At 40.5% G+C, this 23982-nt stretch overlaps 1 protein-coding gene across 5 annotated transcripts in view; it reads left to right on the top strand.

Annotated features, from left to right (window-relative positions):
* Positions 1-426: 426 nt before the first annotated feature.
* TPD52L1 (TPD52 like 1) overlaps positions 427-23982 on the top strand; it is a 50835-nt gene continuing 27279 nt past the window's right edge. For 3 of the 5 annotated variants that reach the window (XM_050972728.1, XM_050972727.1, XM_050972725.1), the window contains exons 1-2: positions 842-938; positions 19953-20068. In XM_050972728.1, coding sequence (XP_050828685.1) covers positions 920-938; positions 19953-20068 — 135 coding nt within the window. In that variant the 5' untranslated portion in view covers positions 842-919. Of the gene's footprint in view, positions 517-837; positions 939-16576; positions 16640-19952; positions 20069-23982 lie in introns of those variants that run through there. The other 2 variants (XM_050972729.1, XM_018916970.3) reach the window with 2 other exon arrangements.

The following is a 23982-nucleotide window of genomic DNA, read 5'->3' as shown; positions in this document are numbered from 1 at the left end:
TTTTTAGTAGCACAGGCCTTGGGAAGCTATGTGTCCTCAGTGTGTCCTGGAGGCACTAAGTAGTATTGTAGACTCAAATTAGATACAGTTTATTTATTATTATTTTATTAGATACTGATAAATACGTGGATAATCAGCCATGGAGAAGGCAGCCTTGCTAAAACAATATTCTGGACTCTTCCAGGAGTGAAGTTAATGTGGACTGGTAACAAAGTGTGGAAGTTATGTTGGCATGAGCAACCCTAGGGTAAATCAGTACTGCAGCGTGAGCTGTCTGTGGTCACGCCACACAGTAATAGCAGGATGCCAGCACAGGATATGTGCTGGGAAAAAAACCCAATTTTTACTTAAGCTTCTAAGTATACATGATAGCGCAGGTTCTGTCATTATTTTGCATGTGTTCCCGTGCTTCTACCATAGCAGGTAGTAGAACTTGACACGCCCAGGTACTGAGATAAGCCATGAACTCGTTCACGTCAGGCCCCTGACTACTCCACTGTGCCGCTGATACACCAGGTACGCATTCGCTCAGGGGGAGCCCGTGCGGCCGGTGCCTTGCGCCTCCTGGCTTCCCCTGGGGGCGGTGCCGAGTGCCTCCCCTTCGCGGGGCACAGCCGTGACAGCCGGAGGTGTTGTGCGGTGGAGACGGCGAGGAACAGCGGAGGCGCGGCGGGGCTGGCCCGGGACGGGGCCTGTGCGGAGCCAGAGCGGCGCGGGCGCACGGCTGGGCCGGGAGCGGCAGCGCCCGCGCCTGGCCGCGAGGGGGCGCCGCGGGGCGGTGGCGCCGCGGGGGCGGGAGCGGCGGGGGCGGGGGGCGGTGGCGGCGCGGCCCCGGCTGTCAGCGCCGCCCGAGCCGGGCTCCGAGAGGGCTGCGAGCGGGCTCCGCGCCTCAGCACGCACGGCTGAGCTCCGCGCTGCCATGGAGCCGCAGGCACGCGGTGAGTGTCGTCGGGACAGGGCCCTCCGGGGCGGCGCGGGGGTCCCGTCCCTGCCGCCCGGAGCTGCGCTCAGCCCTCGGGGGGGGCCGAGCCGGCGCGGGGACAGCGCGAACTGGGGCGGGGGGCGCCCGGGGCGGGGAGAGCCCGAGGACAGGGGCCGGTGAGAGGAGGCAGGGGCCGGTGAGAGGAGCGCGGTGAGCGGTGCCCGGGAGCGCTGCCCGGTGCCCGCCGCCTGTGGCAGCCCCGGGCTCTGCCGAGGAGCGCGGCATGACCCGAGGACGGGGCGGGGCGTCCTCGCCCTGCGCCCCGTCCTCCATCCCGAGCCGGCATCCCCTTGGCTTTCCTTATGGCTGGGATGCTGGCTGCCGCTTTCTCCTGCTGCTGGCTTTAGACGTTTCGTGGTCAGTAAGGTAGCTGGCTGACAACTGTGTTGTTTGCCATCGAGGTTTGTTGGTTGGTTGAGGTATTTCTGTGTCCTGCTCCGCTGGCTGTCCCCTTCCCCCGGTCGCGCTGCAGCCGCTGCCTCCCGGGGACAAGCGGGACGGTGCGAGCCGGAGCCGGCATCGCCGCCCCTGTCCTGGAGGCAGCCGGAGGGCGGGAGCCGCCTCCAGCATCAGAGCCCCTCGGACTCGGCTTCCAGCAGAGCTCTGGATCCGCCGAGAGCCGCTTAAAATTGGATCCGCTAAAATATTTGTGCAGCTTTGCAAACACGGCATTGTTGCGCTCAAAGTGAGCATTTTCTGTTGCAACAGTTACGGCTTACTTAGCTGTTCATATCTCTCTCTGGATAAAGTTAATTGGGGTCCAAGGAATTGAAGAAACTTTTCGTGCGAGTTACAAATGATGTTTGGGTCAGCCAAAGAAATTTAGCACAGACAGGTCTTGCTCACCTTCATAATCTTCCTTCTGTTTTCTAAAGAACCTCATGGCTTTGTGACACATGGATTTGTACCACTAAGCAGGTGGTACGAATATTTCTGCAAAATCAGAACTTTTAGGAAACATTTTATGTCATCTATAAGACATGGAGATGAAATAAGCGGGAGACATATGCTCATTGGAACTAACTGAAAAAATAGGCTTCCTAATTCCTAATAAGGTAGTTAAAATCTGCCTTAAACAAATACAATTAAAAGAGGCAATGTTGGCTGCGAATGTGTTTTTATGTGAAGGAGTACAGTGGGAAATTTGAGTTCATGATGCTTGTGAATGAGAGCCTTTCTGGCAAGTGTTGTGCATGTGCTGTCCCAATGGATGCATGGCTGAAGCTGCCTGCTGAAATAAATTGATCTGTGGCTCAGTTCTTGGGATTTTTAGAAGTCAGTATTAAGTCTACAGCATAAGACTGTTATTTAAACTAATTTTCTGAATACATCTGTATAGCTACTCTGATGGGAGGTCCTGTTCATTAAACAGGACCTCCATATGATACAGAATTTGGATAATTTCTTGTTTCGCAGAGCTGATGGAAAACAGTATCAGATTCTGGTTAGCTGGATAGTGATGTATGTACATATGAATCTTTTGCCTTCTCTGACTAGTAAGATGAGTAAACACACATGTTCTCAGTGTGTGTTAAAAATTTAGGTCAATAAGTGTGTTTTGCTAATGTATATTTCGGTCAGCAGGTCTGTTACTTCCCCAGGTCTTGAATGAATTCTTCTTCTGGATGATTATTGGCTAGTGAGAGAATGTTAAATGTTACCTGTATTCAATTCTTGAGTCACTTTTTTTCCTTTGGTTTCTCACCTGAGTGTTTTATTTCTACAGTCTCTCAGAACAGTCTCCCATTACTAAGAAAAAAAAAAAAAAAAGAGTATTGCTTTGATAAACTTGCAGTACAATCCAAGATTTTTGTGGTAGGTATTTGCACACCAGCAAACCTTGTTTTTACCCTCCCTCTCCTTCTAGACTTTAGTGTATGCTACTGCAGTTATGGAGCCTTGCTGGCAAAAAGAATTCAACCTGTATGTCTAATGCTGTCAGATTCAGTTAAGTACATCTAAGCACTGGCCAGAAATCTGAATTTTTCAATCCCAGTTACACATTTTGCAGAGAACCGTTATAGCACTTTACTAACAAAACAGTAGCAATTTCCTTGAAAGATTGCTTTACTTCCAATATCTCCTTAAGCAGCAGGAGGAATGTGAATGCATTTGAATGAGTTTATTAATTGCTTCTAAAGAACTTTCAGATGCCCACAGAGAAATGAATGCTGAATGGTTTGTTCCAGTGTGCTCTGCTGGGGTATTGTATTCCAACTGAAAAGATAAAGAAAAAGCTATGTGTTTAAAAGCAAAATTGTGTTGTTTGTGCCATTTTATATTGTCCTTAAGGCAGGCTATGCCTGAGTAGAGCAATTTTATCTTCAAAAAATGCATGCAAGTATAAAAATCAGATTTCTTCAGAGCAGAAAAATAATTTTTGTCAGCATTTTTACATAGCAGGATGAGTTAATTTCATGAGGGTTAATGCAACTGTGGACAAAAGAAAAGTATTAGGTGTAAATGTATCAGGGTACTGGGTAGGGGTTACAGCTGCATTCCATGAGTTTTTGGGTTGTTTAAGGCACAAGGCAGTATCTGTCCATGCCCTGAGGACTGTGAAAATTAACTGCTCTGATACTTACTTTAAAGTAGTAGAGAGAGTTCATGGAGTGAAACAGAATTACTGTTATACTTAAACATATTGAATGTGTCTGGCACCATTCATTTGCATGAACTTGATAAGACAGTCAATCAGACAGAGGGTGATAGAAATTCATGTTTAAATTATTTTCAAAAGAAATAGCCACATGTTCTGTGTAAACAATTCATATGATTAAAAAAATTAAATAATTTTTAAAAATACTTTATATAAACTTTAAGCCTCTGGGTGTTTTTCTCTTTGATTACTTTTTATTCTTAATGGAAGAGCTAATCTGGGAACACACCAGCTAGGCTTGGACTAGCTGCTAAAAATTTCTTAAGACCATATTTGTTTTCCTTCCTATGGCTGCCAGTCATTTCTCAAGTGAAAAGTTTGGAAATCTGAAGAACAGTGTTTCTCTTTGAAAGTGAGGAAGATCCAAGCTGTGTATTTGCTTCTCATCATACTCATTCTACTCCAGATCCAGATTAACTGACTATCACATGTAGTCCTGCTTTCCAGTTTAAAACTATGAATGTCCTGTAATAATGATAGTACCATGGATGTCTTGCTCTGTCTCTCATCTGAGAGCCCCATGTGACTTTTTAACACTGGAGCTTTGCTCATTACACATTTCTCTCCTTTAGCTATAATTCTCCATTTCTGTATGTATTCAGATATAGTTGTACCCTCTTTCCTTGTCACATCCTCTCTTAATTCTTACTTTGATAAAAAGCTTTTGATGTGCAGCTTTCTGCTCCCTTTTTACCTACACAGGTAGCTCAACCAGCTGCTTGCACTCCCGGCCTCTGAAGGGGTTTTTGAGGCATGACTCTGTCCTGGCAATTCTCCTTAGAGCTGTTCCTGGCACATGTTCTGCATCCTCAGTCAGTTATTCCTTGTAGCCATAATAGCTTGCAGGTATTGTAGTTAGTTCAGATGTTAGATGACTCCTTCTTGAGGCCTTATCTTGTAGTCTTGCAGCACCTCACTTCTTCCCTCTGCTGTGGGCAGCTGGCACGCTGCTTCTGGGATCCTCAAGCCAGCTGCATCTGTCCTATGTAACAGAGCAGAGAGGCAGCACCTTGGCACGTGCATTTGAGTGGAGCTTGTGATCAGAGGAATATCATTGGAAGTCACAGCATTAGCTCAGTGCCCTCTCCCTGCCACAGTGGCACCTGCCATCTGTGGCACCTGCCACTCAGGTGGTCTGAAGTCTCCATGATGGGAGGCAGTGGTGAGGAGGACTTGTGTTGCCTTGATACAGTGTACAAGACTTGCCAAAATGGCATTGGCAGCTTGGTCAGCATTCTCTCTCCTTGCTAGTGGGGTTACTAATCCAGATAGGAATCTGGATAGAGTCAGTCTTGCAGAGGGAAAGTGGGGATAGAGAACACACGGTGATGCTACCTCACTGCAGCAGCAGTGCTGTAGCCATCAACCAAAGCAGTGTCACACTGGAGAGGGCAGCACCTTCCCTATCCTCATGTTTGAGTCTGGTGCTTTACCAAGGAGCACTGGCTGTTTTGATCTATGTGGTTCACCTTTTCCCTAAGGACGTAGTACAACTACCTGTTTGGAGCTGATTTAGTGTAACTGTTTTATGAGAAGTGCCTGTCCACCAGTGCTTTTTTGAGGCATCAGGATTCACTCTAGTTATCCAGGGGTTTGTGCTGTCTCTGTAGTGCCTTCTAGAGCTCAGCATTGCCCCACTATGGAAAGCAGGAGAGAGGACTTTGCAAAGGGGCATTTGGAATAATCGAACCAGCCAGTGATAACCTGCTTATTTCACTGCACGATGGAAGTTTCAGCTGCTGTGTTAATAAGAGCACATGTAGAGGAGGTCAAGTGAAAAAGGCAGAGTTGTAATTTATGATAGGATTCGTAAATATTTAACAACAGTGCACAAAACTCAGAATAATAGCTCTTTCATGCTTTTTTTTCTACAAGGAGAGAAAATGCATGTGTGGAATGAGTTATTTGGTATATCAGATTTTACGGAAGTAAATGAAATAAATCAAGTGCAGTGCTTCTCTTACATTTTTATACCTGTATTTTTTTCAGCTTCATTACTCTTGTCACAGGTTGAAATTCAGTGTGCTGAGGCTGAGAAAATTAGAGTGGCTTCATTCTACACCTGAGAAGTGAAAGTAGTATACTATGGGATTCAGAAATGAGGTATAAAAAAGAGACCTCATCTAAAATCTAGGGCCAATTTTACAAGTATTTTTAACTTTGACAGTTTTGCAGCCATGAGAACATCAAATGCAGAACATGCTAAAACAAAGGCATCTGACTCGAAAGCATGTTTTAAAATTCTTGCTCTATTTTTTATTCCTGTGTCTTATTTTCACAGGTCTGATGGTATGAGCCCTAGAAAGCAGCACAAGTATAATCTGTCTGCTCTCTGTGCTAAAGTGCATTAGTGGAAAGATGAGTATGCTGATGCTGTCCTGACATGCCTCACTGACAAGTACAGTAGAGAAGTGCATGGAACTTTGGAGGTGCTTTGCTTAAGCCATGTGCTGCTTGAAGAATGTGGCACAACCTTGACTGAAGATTGCAGAGGGTTTGAAGGAATGTTGCCACATTTAAAAATTTATGTATCAATTAGTAGCTTGTTTTAGCACAATCCTGGAATTCGGATTTAGAAAGAACGTACTCAACCCTTGACTCAGAAAGTGTTTTCAGGGTAGAATGATTTCTTGCTTTCTAATTAGAAAATACCTCTTGAGGTAATAAATAAAAATGAGATCTGGGCAGGCTAGTTTTATCTGATTTTATTTGTACCTCATAGAAATGCACAGTTGCAATGCCAAATTTTATATATGTAGTATGCTGTAGTCATATCACTGCTGTCTAAACTGGGCCTTTTGGCTGCTGCATCCTCTAAACCTGTCTTGTGTGAGAAATGGTGAGAAGGGAAATATGACAAATACAGATTTTAGTATCATGTCACACTGACCTTCTTCAAAACCCTTCAAAATTATATAAGTGGATTTGTTTCATTCTTTAGGACAGAGATAATATTACTTAGCCATCTTTTAGGCCCACGGATCAAAATCTTATTTATCATGATTATACTTCTGCATCCATGATGTGGTTAAGTGATGCAGGTGAGTAATTGCAAACCACATATTTAGCAAGTGCTTTAGCAATGAATCTCCCTTTTCTTTCTCTTGTGCTGTCTCTCAGGCCCTCTTTCACTTCATACATAGAAATAGAATGGCAGCAGTGAGGATCTTGTTGCAAATGTTCTTATCGAAAAGTGTAAAACAATGCAAGAATGCAGCAACTACAAAGTGATACTTCCTGGAGTGCCATCCTACCACGGTGATAAAGCACTTGCCGTGTCTTCAATTTTCCCTCTCCTGCTTGGGTACATTTTACCTTTTCTGTGCTTTTAGGATTTAAAATTGCAGGATGATAAAAAGGGCTCCTAAAAGGCTGCTCTGGTTAATTAATTACTTCTGTGTAAGATTTCTTGAACTTTTTGATTCTTTTTTTACTTATTCCAGCAAAATGTTATTGTGCATATATTAATGGCATGTGGTTAATGACATGATGAAGTGAAGGATCCACTATTGGATCCCCAAGCAGACAAGAAAGATTCCACTGCAAATAGTTGCATAAAATACTAGGAATTTCTGTATTTTCTTCACATTATCTATCATGTTTTTTATGTAAGCTGATTGTTGAAAAATATCTCATGCTTGTAGGTAAAGTCTCAGTCTTTTACAGCAAACAAATAATAATACAGCAGTAAAGTTTATAAAGACATGTTTACAGAGAAAAGGAAAAGTCATGGTAATGTGTGTGTATCCCAATAAAGTATCTTCTCTCATTTAGTCTGCTCCCCAACTAATGGCCTTTCAGATGCTTAGGAGCTATGTAGTCGGGGAACCAGTTCTTGGATTTTTTTTACCTCTTTGCATTTCTGGTCACCTAAGGAGAATCCCGGGAGCTCAGAGAAGCAGGCTGGGGGTATAAAGAACAGAAGGAGGTCTAATGACTTGTGTCATTTCCAGAAATGGAAGGCACTGATATGTCTTGAGCAGTCAGTTCTTTCTGAAGCAAGAAGGGCTGTCAGGAAGAATACTTCTGGGGCTTTTTTTGTTGGCCTTCTAGGGTTTGGTTTCTGTAAAATTGTCCTGCTCTCACTACTAATGTACTTTAGCCAGCAATTATCCTTGCTGTCCACCAAGAACATAATAAAAAGTACACAGAAACTGGAACAGCAGTGGTGCTTTAGGCAGAGAGAGACCTAAAGCTACATTTGGAAAATACTTTTGATAGTCATACAAGTGTGAAGTGCCTATAGATATAGTGTTGGTTTTCCCAGTGAAAAGTGTTTGCACAAAGTGTTTACGTAGCAGGCAGTGCAGTTTATTTTCATGTGCTTTCTTGCTGAAAGTGTTGATCAGCCAACTTTTGTTGGCTTATCAATGAAGTTGTTAGGACCAGATCCTCAGATCCTCTCCAATCTATTTCTTCCTATATTGCAAATCATTCTTTCTGGGTTGTTTTTTTTTTTTTTTGGCATTTATACAGTCTGATTTTTCTCTGAGTTTTGCATTAATTTGTGAAACACCCTTTCTCCTTAGTCATCCAAATACATAAGTTGTCTCTATTTTGTACCTGTGCCATGCTTTCAAATTGTATTAAATAATTGCCTAATAATTAAAGTCACTAACATAGAAATCGTAAATAAAGCATAGTTTAAAACTACATATGATATGAATTTAAAAGGGTGTATGATTTATGTTCTGGAAATATTTATAAAGGGTAGCTGAAGGGAGGTAATGCTTTCTATGTTTGCTTCTTCAATAAAGAGTTAGGTTTTTCTCTGTTCACCTGTTTGTTCAACTGTCTTTTTACCAGTTTCCTCACCAGGAAATTGCCTTGCCACCAGGTTTGTGGTTACAAAAACTGGCTCATCACCCTCCAAATTTTTAAAATACTTCTGCATAGTTGCCTCAGAATAACTGCTTTCATTGTGCTTTAGAAGAATTTAGTAGTGACTTGTCATGCTGATATTGGCTAAGGCATTTTAGGTGCTTAACTTCCTCTTTCTATGTTTCTCATTTGAATTAAAATGTTCTTAAAAGCACAGAGTAGACTGCAGGTCACTCTAAGGTTTTTAGAGGATGATATGGAGAAAATGTGTCTAGCTAGAGGGTCTTCTGAAGGCCTTAAATACTTTATGTTCTTTCTCTGGTGCATGCCGGGCTGTTGCAGGCTAAAATTTCATTTTAAAGTGATCAGAGATAGTTGTGTTTAAACACATCCAGTTTTTTCTTAGAGACGAGTAAAATATATGTACATTACAGAGTTAGAAGGGCAATTATGCCAGGAACAGAAGATTACTTTGTGCTCAAAGTATTTTAGGTAGATGGCAGCTATTAACTTATTATTGTAGGAGGAAGGAATCAAAGTCATAATCAGACAGAATGATGTTTGCCATGTCATTACCTAACCAGTGCTGTGCACTACTGTGTGCATATGAAGAACCAGTTAAGCCATGTGCTCTTGCAAGAGAAAATCCTTTAGTCATGTAGTGAGATAGGTGGTTCAGAGCTCTTGATAGCAAAGAAAAGATGACGGTGAAGAAAGAGCAATTACTTGAATAGCCTGACTGATTTAAAAAAAAAAAAAGGCTGCTGAATAATGTCATTCAGACATTCATATAAACTGAATCACAATGAAGATTAAAGACTTGGAAGACCTAAGTAAGGTCTTTGCAGAGCTAAATAACAGACTTTATCAGGAAAGTGGAAATCAAATACTACAGAGGGAGGAAAATTGTGTCCTCTTGGTTTTAATTTGCTTCAGAAAACAGAGAAGCATAGATAATCAGCAATATAGATGAAGCCTGCAGTAAGCACAAGGAATAAAGAAGAGTATGTAATGATAATAGTTTTTACCCATTTAGGAGAGGCTCAAAGATAGGAACCAGATTTAGACCTAGATCCAGAATTAGAAGGTTTCTCAGTTGTGCCCTGTTCTGAACAGAAATGTGGATCATGGACGTGTTCTGAAAAGGGAGAGGCAGCATATTGGTCATGGTTATGTGCTGTGCTTGGGAGTAAAGGATGGGGAGGGTAAGAAGGGAGAAAAAAATTAACAATTTAGTTGAGTAGGGATGAAGATGTGAATGAAAGCTATTAGCAGAGATGCAAGTATTGTAGTTCTGGTTTATTTCAGAAAAGTACAGTGTGTTATATCCCTCTTGCAAGAAGTTCCGCAGTAAAACACTACTACTTAAGGTAGTTGAAGAGTGAAGAGAAGACAAGGACTGTCTTGTGCTCATTTTCTAGACTTTCTTAAGGTACTGAAGTTAAAATAGGCATTATTTCACACTGGGTGATCTGTAAAGATTCTAGATTGGAAGTTTGAATTATATTCTTCCACTTGAGTGTGGTCTAATGCAACCTCAGCAGCATGGCAACTCATGCCATAAACTTAGCTAAACCCCATCCTTCTCTTGCCCATGGGCTTGCCATTGCCTGTGCCCACAGCAGCTGTCATAGAAGCTCACCCTCTTTGGTTCAGGGCTAATCTTCCCAGCTGATCTGCAAGGAAAAAAAAAAAAAAAGCCTACATTCTGCCTGTGTCAGCTGCCATTTTCTGGTGGTATTTGAGAGTGAATTGGGGACCTCAAAGATTGAGGCTGTATGGTGCAGCTGGATGTGCCAGTGTCTGTCTTCTGGTCCCATAAATATCCCCTGTTCCTGAAGCACAGTCTTTGTGTCACTAGGATGGCTGCATGGGGCATGCCACCTGTTTCTACACAGATAGCCAGGGCCCTAAACCCCAGGGGCCTCCACTCAGAGCCCCACTAAACAAACACATTTCTTTTTAGTGGCGTTTTACATAACGCTGAGTGGGCAAAACCACAAAGTTAACGATGCCAAAAACTCTGAAGGCCTTAACGTGGAGCTTAACACTAGGAGCAGAATAGTAAGTGCTTCATTTCACACCTCAGAATGCTGGCAAAAAAGCTTGTGGGGAAAAACAAGTAAAACTTGGTGGTGGACAGGCCCAGATAGATGGTGCTGCTCTGACTGAGAAGTGTTTTTTGTGGCCTGTGTGCAGGGAATTACTGTTACACTAATTCCAAATTCCAGGTTTATCAGAGCAAACCACTGCAGCAAGACATCCTGGCTGAAAAGCAGTGTGTCTGCAGGAGGTGGTGTGGCACTCAAGTGAGCTGTTTGTCAATATATTTGGAGTATTTCCTTTAAAAAAATAAAAAATAGTTTCATCTTGAATAGAGGGCCTCTGCAACAGAACATGGCCATTGTCTTTATCAAAATGTGTTGTTTTCAAATAATATTCATATAAATGAGCTTTGTTTTTATTGGTTTTTAATAAATTGTGTTGCAGGTAGATGCATCCAAGAGTAGATCAAGTTTATTTAGGGAAGACTAGGGGAAGTTTCCATTGTCATATGACACAGCCCCCCTCCCCACTCCCCCCACCCTGTTAGGAAGGCAAAAGTGCACTGGCACAAAGTAGCTAGTCTTAATTATGAAGGGATTAAGGGGTGAAGCAGGTGGTGCTTAAAAAAATGGAGGGCTGGGAGGGTGGAAGACACAACACAGAAGACATGTCTGCTCTGAGAAGTGTTTGATTCAGTGCCTCATTTTGGTGGCCACAAGCTTTTACATAATGTAACATAAAAAATTAAAAAAAACTCTGGGAAAAGGAACTGCACCTTTGTCCCAACTTAGGGAGTGATGTCAACTCTGGGGCCTCCAACTTAAAAAAGGCATGGAGGGCCATAGAGATCATGACAGAGCTGGAGAACCTGTTCTAAGAAAACAGGTGGAGAGAGTTAGTGTTGTTCAGCTTGGAGAAGAAAAGGCTTTGAGGAGACCTTACAGCTCCTTCCAATACTTGAAGGTCTGCAAGAGAACTAGAGGGACTTCTTTCAAGGGCATGTAGTGGCAGGACTAAGGGGAAATGGCTGTAAACTGACAGAGTAGGTTTAGATTTAATACCACAAAGAAATTATTTACGGTGAGGATGGTGAGACAAAAAAACAGGCTGCCCAGAGAAGTTGTGGATGCCACGTCCTTGGAAACACTCAGGGCCTGGTTGGATGGGGCTTTGAGCAGCCTGGTCTAATGGAAGGTGTCCCTGCCCAAGGCAGGGTGGTTGGAACTGGGTGATCTTTTAGGTCCCTTCCAACTCAAACTATTCTACAATTTAGTGTTGCTAATTTGTAATTTTTCTGCCTACAAAGCTTAGTCAGAGATCACAGATATTTTGTGGCAAACAGTTTGGAATAAGGTAGTCCTATTCCTTTAAAACTGTGATCTTTACTCTCCCAGTATGAGAGATTGATCACAGAGGAGAAAGATCGTTTGTCCCTTTTCTCCCAGCATTCCTAAATCTTAACTTTAGTATATGTAACTATAAATATAGAGACATTTATTCTGTATTAAAACAATGGAAATAATGAATTTGAGCCTGAAGAGGATACAGAATCTATCATGCACCCAAGTATAATTGTTTCCTGTGTATTTTTCCTAGTACATTTACAGGATCAAAAGTGACACATCTGTCTTACATGTTGAAATAGCTGGAAGGGGGTGTGAGAAAAGCAGGCAACCCGCTGGCTGCAGCATGATTTTGCTCATTTTTAAGTTCACTTTTAAAGATCTTGTTAGTTACGTGTTTTGTGATTTAAAGGACACAAAATATGACTACATGAAAAATTTATTTTGCAATTAAAAATATAATTTTATTACTTCTTGCAGTACAGGTACATTGTTGAAAGTTAATTGAGGAGGCTTTTGAGTTTAATTATACTGCAGTTAGATTGCTATCTAATTATACTCTTTTGCACCTGGCTTTAGAAAAGTACAATAAACTGATTCATTCTTAGGAGAGAAAGGTTATTAAATCCTGCGATTAAGTTTCAGTGATTTTGATTCAGTGAAGCAGATGCATGATCTTAATTATACAATTGATGGTATAGCCGTCACTTCTACCAGCTGAGGATGGGACCCCAGGTGCCTCTCTGTTCAGAGATGAGAAAAACGTACTGTCATGTATTTTTAGTATGAAAGGGTGGGTTTAAGAAATGTGACTGACAACTTCCACCTCTGACTGCCAGCATTTCCATGTCATAGCTCTTATCTTCCCCTACATTGCTTTTTCTCTAGTTTGATTACATATGCATTATTCCTTCATTTGCTTTGTGCTGTGTGTTACAGTTTCCAGAGTACCTTATTTGTAGAGAACAAGTCCCTTTTGTGATGCAGTGTTATCCACTTTCTCATTCCCTATTATTCCATTGTGACTTCATCTTTTTCCTTCTTTCCCCCTGTTCTTCCTAAAGAAAAAGAGATGACAACTCTTCTACTTGAGGCTTTTTTTCTCTTACCATTGACTTCACAGAAAGTTGTGCAGCATGATCAATAGAAAGCACAGAAAGTGGTACAGTGCTGTCATTACTTTCAGTTTGACATAACAGAAGGAACCTTCTACTGTCTTTAAACTGTTACATTTCACAATGATTGCTTTGTTTTTCCATAGCTACAGCTTGAAAATGTTACCCTTGTCTTGTCTAGGCATTCAGGATTGTTATTCTATACAAAGAGAACTTGCTATAGGGTAAAATGTGCAAGTTCATCCTTTCATTCTTGGACATTTTAGATAATTATTTTGCTTGGAAGATCAGTTCCCAGGTTGAAATCTAAGGTTGAAGTAAGTGATAGGTATTTTTTTAACCGTTATTGCTATTCTCACTTTTATCCATTGTGTTTCCATGTTTGGCATGATTATCAAACTCCTTATCAGTGTATATGGTTTCTTGGTGCAGTGGTCAAGCTGTTGAGTCTCTTTTTGCTAGTTTTTCGTGTGTAGATTGTCTCTTTTCACTGGCATAGACTGGCAGCTGTGTCAGTGGTTTCTGGGGGAAAAAAAAGGTAGAGACATCCTCAAGTTATGATTAATTTATTTTTTTTGTACTAAAACAGAGAAAAGAATCAGCTCAGTACAACTGTCTTTTTATCCAGGGGTTCCAAATAAAAGTTTTCCTTTGTTTGGAAATCTGCCGATCTATCTCATAGCTCTGGATAGATTTTCTTACTGCTCAGGTTTGCAAGGGTTAAGAGATGGAAGGCAAAGCTTTAACAAAGTCAGTTATTAGCTGCTCTAGGATGACCAGGGACAGCTACCCTTTGATTTTAGACTACATCCTAGAACTCTTGAATACCCAAAAGCTGTACTCTTGCTATCCTTGACACTACTGCCAGTCTAAAGCTCAGGGAGAGAGGGAGTGAAGACACTTGCACATCCATCTCTCATTTTGAAGGAACATACTCAGAGCAAAAAGAAGTCTGAGCCCACTTGGTTGCAGAAAGTAGAACCTACATTTTTCTGTTATACTTACATTTTTCATCTATCACCTGTGCATCTTGAGTATTTCCCTCTCTTAGCCAAGGTGATTCCAGCCTCTGAGTTTGTTTTTCAATCATAACTTCAAAATCAACCATATATTTTCAGTTCTAAGTCCTTTCGGAGAGTGGCAGGCTGTATGTAATTGTTAGGCTCAAGGCTAAGCAAGTTCAAGACAAGTTCGGACTTGTCCACAGTTAAAACCAGACACAGAAGGGAAGATCTTCCTTCAGTAGTTTGTTTTCTAGATGAATTAAATGAAAACATATTTTCCTATTTTGATCTTCCAATAATAACTTTGTGGTGGAAAAAATGGTATGGAAATCCTTGCAACTTCTGATAGATTTTTCTGATCAATTTAGTTATTTAGTACATGCTTCTAGTCCCCCTTGTCTCCCCCTTAATCTCTATATCTGGCATTAAGACTACATTATAAAGAAGATCAAAGACACTAATGCAGTGTCTGGACAGTTCCTTTGTTCTACTTACTATTTCATCCCTTTGAAGACTTAATTGCAATTTAAATTTGTGAACAAGTGTTTTCCAAATTTAAATAAGGAACTCTAATGACATGGCAAAAGAAGCTGTAGCAAGACATTTTGCTTACTAGAAGGGTTATGTAATTTGTTTTCCTCACTATTTGATGTGTATGCTAGATAACAAGGTAGATATGGTATTTTTAATTGGTTGGAAAACAAAAAAGCAGAGCAGTAAAAGCACTTCAATTCTTAATGCTTTGTTAATATATAGATTAACACAAAGGTTCATCTATATATTTCGTTGAATGAATGTTAAAAAATGTACACAAACAGAAATTTGATGTTTTTTACCTTAATTTTGCTGTCATTATGGTTAATTCAACAAACATCAGTACCTATAATGTAAGCTTTTCCTTTTGTTGTTTTTTTGGGGGGGCTTCTGGGGTTATTTTTCTTTTTTAAACAGTCAATACAAAAAATAGTCTGATACAATCTACTCCAGAACATGGGTCTGAGATGAATACAAAGAAAAAACACAAAAAGCACTAACTAAAACATCTTTATTTAGGTAATCCTTAGATACCTTAGTAAGTAAAAAAAATCTGTCATTGTATTGTTTGGTTATTTTAAATTTTGTAGAATAGTTACAGATCTTCTAGATTCTTAGTGGTTTATTAAATTTGTCACCCCTACAATTCTAGTGGCAAACCTATGCACAGGTATTGATCAATGCTGAAACAGTTTCTTGCATTAAATCAGATTTAACAGCAGACTGTAGAATTAGGGTCGCTAGTCTTAGCCACAACCACTGTGAACTTTGGGGGAAAATCAGAAATGCCCATTTCAGCACACTGGAACTACTTGCATGGTTGTAGTATTATTTTGTCATATGAATCTTTCAGAAGAACACAATAAATGTGCTTCCCCAGCTCCTCCTACTTCTTTCTGTATAAATCTCCTAATACAAAGGGTTTTCTGCTCATTTGTTTCAACTTGGGTCCTTCTGTATGACTTGCAGTTCCTATTTACTGATAATCCCATACTTTTAATGTTTCATTCATATTTTATCTAATGATATATGTGACAGTAAGTACTAAAACCTTCTTTAAACTAGAAGCCAAACAGTGTTTTGCATTGATTCAAACCTATTTTATGATTTCCCACACTTTATGGGGGCGGGTTTTTTGTTATTTTGAGGTAACATATGTGCAGAAAATCACTAGTTTGCCTGTTTGTGGAGGGTAAATGAGTTACACACGAGTATATTTTTAGTGTAATTTGCTGTAGTAACAGGAGGTTGTATGAGACCATAGGACCTGCAGTCTTGTCTCCAGCAATCCTATACCACAAGACAAGGCTGTCAGGAAAAGATAATGAGGGAGGTGGGCTGGGTCTTGCATCTGTCTCTGGGCAGAGTCTTGTGACAGTATATCCCAGAGCTAATTGTTGATTAATTGATTAATCTCTGGATTGAGCTTCATTGCAAATGGAGAAGTGGAGAGAAAGGGATAGGTAATGAGACCTCCTTAGCTGACCATGGAAAATGAAGGAGGGGAAGTTCAAGGAACAGGTTCTAAGACAGCTTCTGTTCAATTGATGCCTCTTGTGTGATTTTTTTGTTTTTTTAGTGTAGTAGAACTGCTGGCCAGGCACAGCAACTGAAATTAAATTCAGGAGCAACAGAATTAAGTTAATCTGTATAAGACATAGTAGGAGAAGAAAACAGATGTTAGTTAGTGGTAGTGTCTAGGCTCTATCCTCATGCCTTACCTGTTAGTGGCCTGCTTGAATGAAACTTGGAAAACCTGTGCTTTAGATCTATATGTGGAGGTCAATGCCTAAAATACTGTGCTGTTAGTAAAGGGCATTAGAGATACAGGACATCACCAATGCCACAGGTTCTTGTAAATGGCGGGTAAACACTGGATAAGCTCCTAATTCATTCAGGGAAGCTTGTAACACCTATACTACAAGGTAAAGCAAAAGTTACTTAACCATCCAACAACTGAAGTGCTCTTCTAAAAGGGTGGAAAGATAATTTCCAATACCACACTTGGATATTAGTGAAATAATAGCAGCTCTGCATCTGAATAATTAATAACAATTTAATCACAATTCCAGATTTTCCAGATCTGACCACAGCTGGAAGCAAGGCATGATCTTCAGTATTTCTGGGAGGAGTAGGTAAGAGGAAAGGAAATGCAACTTGAAGGCAATTCTTTTTTCCAGCTACTAATGACTTTATGTTAATCTTGAAAATAACTCAGCTACTTGTACAATTCCGTTCTGAGAGTCATCAAGCCATCATGGCTCATAACTAATACCTATGCATCTTTAAGCAAAAATACTGTCTTTCCCAGAGCAATTCCTGTGTGTTGTCAGGTTATGTAGCTGGGCAGGAGAGGAAAATGCCTCAGTCTTCTTCAATACTGAGAGGAGACCTCGTAGCAGTCTACAACTTTTTCATGAAGGGAAGTGTAGAGGCTGACACTGATCTCTTGTCTCATGACCAGTGGACAGGACCTGAGAGAACAGCCTGAAGCTGTTTCAGGGAGGTTTAACTTGGATATTAAGGAAAGGTTTTTTTACCTAGAGGGTGGTTGGACTCTGAAGAGGTTTCCCAGGAAGGTGGTCACAGTTCTAAGCTTGACAGAGTTTATGAAGTGCTTGGGCACTCTGAAACACATAGTATGATTCTAGGGCTTGGCCTGTGCAGGGTCAGAAGCTGGGCTTTGATGATCCCTGTGGGTCTCTTCCAACTCAGAATATTCTATGATTCTATGCTTCTATTCCATGCCCACCCTGGATTTTGAGGCTGCACGAGATCAGAACTTGTAGGTGGGCTTACATCCCTTCAGTTGTACTGGAGGGTGCCAGGCTGCTGTCTCCTGCATGGTCAGGGAATCGCAGAACTTCCTTCAGTCAGGAGACCAAAGTGTGAGAGATGACAGTACCTAGAGAGAGAAACCAGTGACTGAAAGAAATGTTCTGCTGGCCTTGCAGTGCCACACAGTGCAGAGACACCCACAAATCCTGACCAATAGGTACACCTGTGATCCAAAACATCCTTGAGTCCTAACTCAAGGCTCCAAAGCACTGTATTAGGTTATCAGCACACCTGGGCTGATGAGCTCTGTAACTTCAGTCTGAGTCTGAGCTGGTGGATGCTGACCTCCGCTGTGCTCCATTACAACTATAATGTCCTAATTGTAACCACTCTGCCATTGTTGCTGCTAGAATCTAAGTATTCTCACATGAGGAAGTTTCAGAACTCAGACTGACCTAAAGGAGGCTGTGACCCACAGTGTGCTGAAGAAATGTTCAGCCTGGAGCTGTAAGATGATCAAAGTGAAGCATTTGCAGAGGGACAGTGACCATTATGGAGGACTCTCGTAGCTTGAACAAGAAAGTAGAGACTGAAGGATCAGACTAGATTTTAGAGGACTTAAACAAGAAGCAAAGGACAAAAATTGGGGGAGAAACTGGATGAGTTTGCAAAGTATCATAGAGAAGACTGACATGTATTTGTTGTTTTGGAATGAATTGTAATTTCAGTCCAGTCTTGAAGTTTTAAGTTGACCATTGGGCCAAGTGTTAGGTGTTATTCCGTTGTTTCTGGTGATTTTGTCCATGTTGGCTTTTATCACTTACCTAGCCGTTCCAAAACTATTGTTGTCCCTTGAGCATGGATCTGCCTTCTTTTTGGCTTAAGGATCAGTTGCTCTGAAATCACCTCATCTCAACATCTATCCCAAGGCTTGTTTGCAACCCTGTTTCCCCTTAGATCCTTTCCACCATTTCCAGCCCCTGCCCTGTAGCACTGCTCCTCCATCCATGAAAAAATGACTGCATTCAAGACTGTGCAGACTAAGTTTAGCTTGAGTCCCATAGCAACACTATTAATCCTCAAATACCAAATAGCAATCATGTTTAGAGGTGTAGGGGTGTTAATAAAGGTGATTTGGGAGTGTTCCTACTGAACAAATATGCTTTCCTTTGTCCTGACTTCAGCAATCTAGGTTTTCCTGGCAAGCTGCTTTTTGGGTAATAGCTAAGATTTCAACTACTTCTGTATGCCGTCATGTTTTTAAAAGGTTTTGTGCTTGAGGGTGGTGTGATCTATTTCTGCATATGGTGCCAAGCAGGGGTTCAGCACCTGTGTTGCTGCTCTTTATCTTCCCACTCAGGGAAGATTGTAATTAACAAGGCTGAACTCACTCTATCATGTTCTGCAGGGAAGTTGACAATATGAATCGAATCACTTCTGTTCTGTTAAATAGAAAGAAATCCAGGTACAATGGAGGACTCTAGGTGAAGGAAATGGCAGAATGCTGGAGGGAATTTAGTTTTCTGCATGAAAATGTAAAGTACTCAATTTCAACAGACTTGTTCCTTTCTCTGTTCTTTAATGCCCCAACTTAACTAAGCTGTATTTTAATTTCTGTATAATAAGAGTTTACAGGCCTCTGTGGAGCTAGGAAAGAAATTGTTCTCTTCCATTTTAAGCAGTATACAGATCTCAGGAGTCAGCAGAGATGGCTCATTACCCTGCTAGGGAACTGAAATAAAGGGAAAAGTGCTGTCCCAGGTATAACCTGGAGGAGATTTTTGTTCCACAACAGAAGAAGATCTAGAATTTAAAACGAGTTCCAAAGTGACTAGAATGTTTTCTGTTATCTTGTGGTTTGCATTGTTTTCTCTGCAGACCATAAAGAATGAGAGGCTCTTAGTGGCTGGAGCCCCAGCAATCTCCACTGAATGATTGGGAGATAGGAGGTATTTTGTTTCATCAGTACCTATTATAGCAGTCAGACCCTGGTCTTGCAAGCATTTATGTATGCACTTACCTTCCTCATTATAGATACTGACCCTGATCTTGGGTGTGCAGAAGAAAGTAACAAGGTCCTGTGTATTTGTCCCCCTTCACAGGCTTAGACTGAGCAATCAAGGAATTCTTCTCACTAACATTCAGAAAATTCAAACAATAGGTGTGGCATTTGCTTCTGCAAACTGTATGCATCTGTAAGGTTTCAAGTTGCTGCACTCAGAGGTACTTGTAGAGAAATCTTGGCTCTGTAATATACTTCCTTTATTATTCAGTGTACTATTGCTGCTCTTTGCATCAGTGATCCACATTAGCCAGCTTTCTTATTTTGAAGAAAAAGCTTTCTTTTTTTACCTTCTGTATTGTTAGAAGCAAGAAAATGCCTTATCAGGGATTAGTAGGGTCCAAGGTGATTAATTTCTGGGAATGAGTGGTGTTTACACATATTAAATTGCTCCTGTGCAGACACTACCCTCTGATACTTCCAATAGCTTTTCAGAAGTGAAGCTGAATGCAAATGATTATAGCAGGAAAAGTCTGGTTTTTCTTTGTTTGGGTTTGGTTTTTTTTTTCCTAGTGGGTAACTACTATATCATACTCAGATTTTAGGGGAGGCCAATACAATAGTTGAAAGAATGAATAATGGTTGTCTTGACCTTTTAACTTTTTAAGGCCTGTTGGAAACTCAGTCATTCCATGAAGCAGATGAAGATGTGGTCACTGATGTTGATTTCACCAATATGATTTCTGAAGAAGAAAAAGAAGAGTTAAAGACTGAGCTAGCCAAGGTAATGAATTTGAATTTCTGTGAGTGTTACTGTTTCTACTTCTTTAAACTGGAAACTATTAATTTTAGGATGAAGTATACATCATAAAGGCATGCCTTTCCTTTTTGAAATTATTCTAGGCAACAACAATGTAGTTTATAATTTTCTTATATACCTAGTTTTTGAAGGTTAAATGTCTTCTACTTGATGATTGTACTGTGAAAGTCAAATGCACATTCCCGTCTTAGGCAAGACGTGTCTTTATTTATAAACATTCCTTGAAAAAGAATGAATGGTGTTCTCATTAGATCTGTGGTATTGTTGTTACAATATGGTTGTGCCACCTGATAGAAAAATTTATTTTTGTGAAAGAAATCTCTGGTGCTCAGAGGAAAAGGTAATGATGATGGTTACAGAAGAGGCTGATGATAACAAGCACAGTAATTTTATCACATTTTTGTTTCCTTTGGCACTGACGTGTTTTGAGAAGGTAGTATCTTTTTTCAGGAGTCTGGAACTCAGGACACTGTGAAGAGGCTTAAAAATAATAAGGAAATGGGAGGAAAAAGGTGTGAACCACATGATCTCTTTATTACAACAATCAAAGAAATTGTCTAAATTTGGTCTACCATGGAAGGATGGATTCACTTTTAATTATTGCTGCTGAATACTGCAGAAAAGTGAAATTCCAAAATGGAAAATGAGAGAACGAGGAAAACTGTGGGTTTAATTTTTTGAAATATGAGTCAAATAACAGAAATCACAGCCATATGAATGTTAGGAGTTGGTTATGGAACTGGAATACTTAAATTGATATTAATTTGTACTACTTAGAGTACTTACAAAGTACTTACAAAGTACTCTAAGAAGTAACATCTGCAATGACTTTCAAGTAATTTACTTGCAGTACTGATTCAGGATTTTCAAGTGAAACAGAAGACCATTTTATCACTTTAATATTTTATCAATCTTAGTGTTTCTCAGTTATTAGTTAACTTTTACTTCTTTGCTGATCCTGTCACATCTGTAAATAATCAGAAAGAAGCTGAAAGTTTATCAAATTTATCAAAAATTTATCAAGTGTTCAATTTATCAAATTAGTTAGGAATTGGCATATTCATTACTGGCTTTTTATGAGGACCAGAGGCAGTGGGCACACACCGAAACACAGTACGTTCTTCTTGAACATCATGTTTTTAGTGTGTGTTTGACTGAGCAGTGTACCCCAACATGTTTTGGAGTCTCTGTCCTTGAAGATATTTAAAAGCTGTCTGGGTACAGTCCTGGGAACCATGCTCTAGGTAGGGCTTGAACCAGATGTCCTACAGTGGTCCCTTCCAGCCTCAGCCATTCTGTGATTCTCTTCTCTGGTGAAGGGGTCTTCACAGGCAGGTAGAAACAAGGAAGGAAAAAAGGCCAGAACTTCCTGCAATCATCTGAGAATGATATGCCTCTCTCAACAGAATTAATCTCAAATGTTTCTGGGTGTTCCTTCTGCTTACTGATTCCCATAGGAGAGAAAATTCGCCTTAGCTTGTGCTGGAAATGCTTTAATTCCTGTACTAACATGCAAGTGAGAGATTGCCTGTCAAATATTATGATCTTGACTGACCTAGGAATTATTTTCTGAATTCTTCATAGCAGTTTACTGGCATGCAGCTGATGCTTAAAAGAAAAATAAAACTGATAGTTATGCTAAGAAAGGTTTGGAAAACTTGAATGTAGAGTGAACAAAGTCTGAACAACGTCTAAAGTTAAATGAGGCTTATGACTCTTATAAAAGACTGCAAAAAAAAAAAGTGTGACATTGCCTCCTTCAAAAAGAAAAATTTGCTAATGTGGGAATTGGGTAATGCTTCCTTTTGAAAATCTGTTAGTCTTTACTTACAAGCCCTTTCTGCTCCACCAATGATAGTTTTGTTTTCTTCTGTGTCCTTATGTGCTAAGTAATATCTGTTTGAGCCTGTAGGAACAAGCACCTCTCTTACTGTTCTGAGGGGTAAAAATCATCCTTAATTCTTCTATCAATAGTTGATAAAATGGGGATCTGTTTGTGAGCACCTGTAGTGCATTTATTTAAGCAGAAAATATGTGCTTCATCTCTGTGTTGTGTATCTAATGTATATATTCTTTGTTTTCTTCTTTCTTCTCGCTCTGACATTAGGAGAGGAACAAGCATTACTGTTTTTCTGGCAGGATTTTTTTGTATCCTCTGTTCCTATTCTCCTGCTAATAATCTCTTTTTACTGGAAACTTCTCAGAACATGGACTTGCTCTGCTCTTGTATTTGTAACCTAGCTAACACAGCAGGGCTCTGACTCTAATCAAGCCTTAGGATTTCTACTAAATGAAACTAAAATGAGTAACTCTTACAGAAACTTCTAACAGTCATTTGAATTTACAGAGGTCAGTCTGACTTTTCAGAATAACAGCAGAAAATTGTAGCCCAAAAGCTTTACATAAGGCCAGAAGATTGTTAGCAGAACAAATTCCCCCTATCCCCCTCACTGTGAGGAGCATTGTACAATGACTCTTGAGTCATGCTGGGGGCTGAGATTTTGAGCTACCTTGCTCACTGCTGTCAGTTGTCCTTCCATTACACTCATCAAAGTACTCATTTACTCTTTGGTGTCTTCCCCCTCCCACACCTTCCCAGAAGGAGCTATCTGGTTTGATCTAGCTGATGCACAGCATCAGCAGTGTGTGTTACTGCATGTTTGTTCCCAGTTTGAGGAAACATTATAATAATACCTTTTCCTGCAAACTTATGGGAGAAGAAAACTTTGTCTCTGTATGATGTGCCTATATTCTTCTGACTCTGTTGCACTTTGAAAGAAGGGAACCATGAGAATTAGAAGCTTGTATTTCTGTTGTCTGAAGCCCTAGTTTTATAAAGGAGTTATAAACAAAAGTGGACTTAAAAAATTCCGAAACAGGTGATGCCTGACTTCCATGAGAATTAGGTATGTTACATGCTTAAATGCTTTTCAAGATCCTACTGTAAGTCCCTAATCCTTTCTACCTACTTCAGATTCATCACTGATATTTGAGCACTTGAGGGCGGCTTTGTATCTGTCATTATTTCAAAATGATGGAAGTTTAGGAGGATTTTGACAATTCAAAACTGATTGCTGTGTTATAAATAATAAATTTCTTTAATCAAAAATGTTGCTCATACTTCTGCCATTGAGCACATGGCTAACGCTTGCTTAGGTTATCACAGCTTTAAGATGTCTATTCGGTGGAACAGATGGAAGGTAATTTTAATAGAAGACCTGAAATGTTTATGTATCCAAGTAGCTGATGATCACTGTAGTGCTGGCCCATAAGCGTCCTGGCATCAGTTTAGTAAAGTTCTTTAGCAGTGTGGCTCAGTGTGTCGTGCAGTAAGGGGTTTGCTCTCGGTGAGAAACAACAAAAAGGAGCTCTGAACTGCTGCTTGAGGAAAGCTGACATTTGTGCTTTCTTTCTATAAGCATATAACCAGTTACTTTCTCAGAAGAGAGCCTCTTGACTCCTGCCTCTTGACAGAATTCCATTTGCAGGTTGGGAATATAATGGAGCATAAAGGACATGGGGAGGATCAAAGCAATTTGGATTGCTGTTGATCTAACAACAGTACTGGTGAGATGTTGGCATCACAGGCATTGGTGAATACTAATATCTGCTTCACTCAGGTCATGATTTTGCTCTGTGTTCATAGCCTTGCTGCTTAACTCCTGAGCTGCTTGTAAATTGAAATAGCAGGTAATGACAAAAGAAACTGATAGCTGGGGGATTCAAGGATGAGACTTTTCCAAGAACAGTGAGCTTGCAGCCAGTTTTACAGTGAGGCAGAATGCACGAATGTGTACAATAAATGCTGGTGCTGATATCCTAAATATAGCCTTGGAGGTCAGTACTGCTTCAGCTGGTGCTTGCATCATTCCCTGCAG

Source organism: Serinus canaria, chromosome 3 (assembly GCF_022539315.1).
Source record: "Serinus canaria isolate serCan28SL12 chromosome 3, serCan2020, whole genome shotgun sequence".
NCBI lineage: Eukaryota > Metazoa > Chordata > Aves > Passeriformes > Fringillidae > Serinus > Serinus canaria.
The sequence above is the reverse complement of the archived record's forward strand: the minus strand, read 5'-3'. Positions and strand labels throughout refer to the sequence as shown.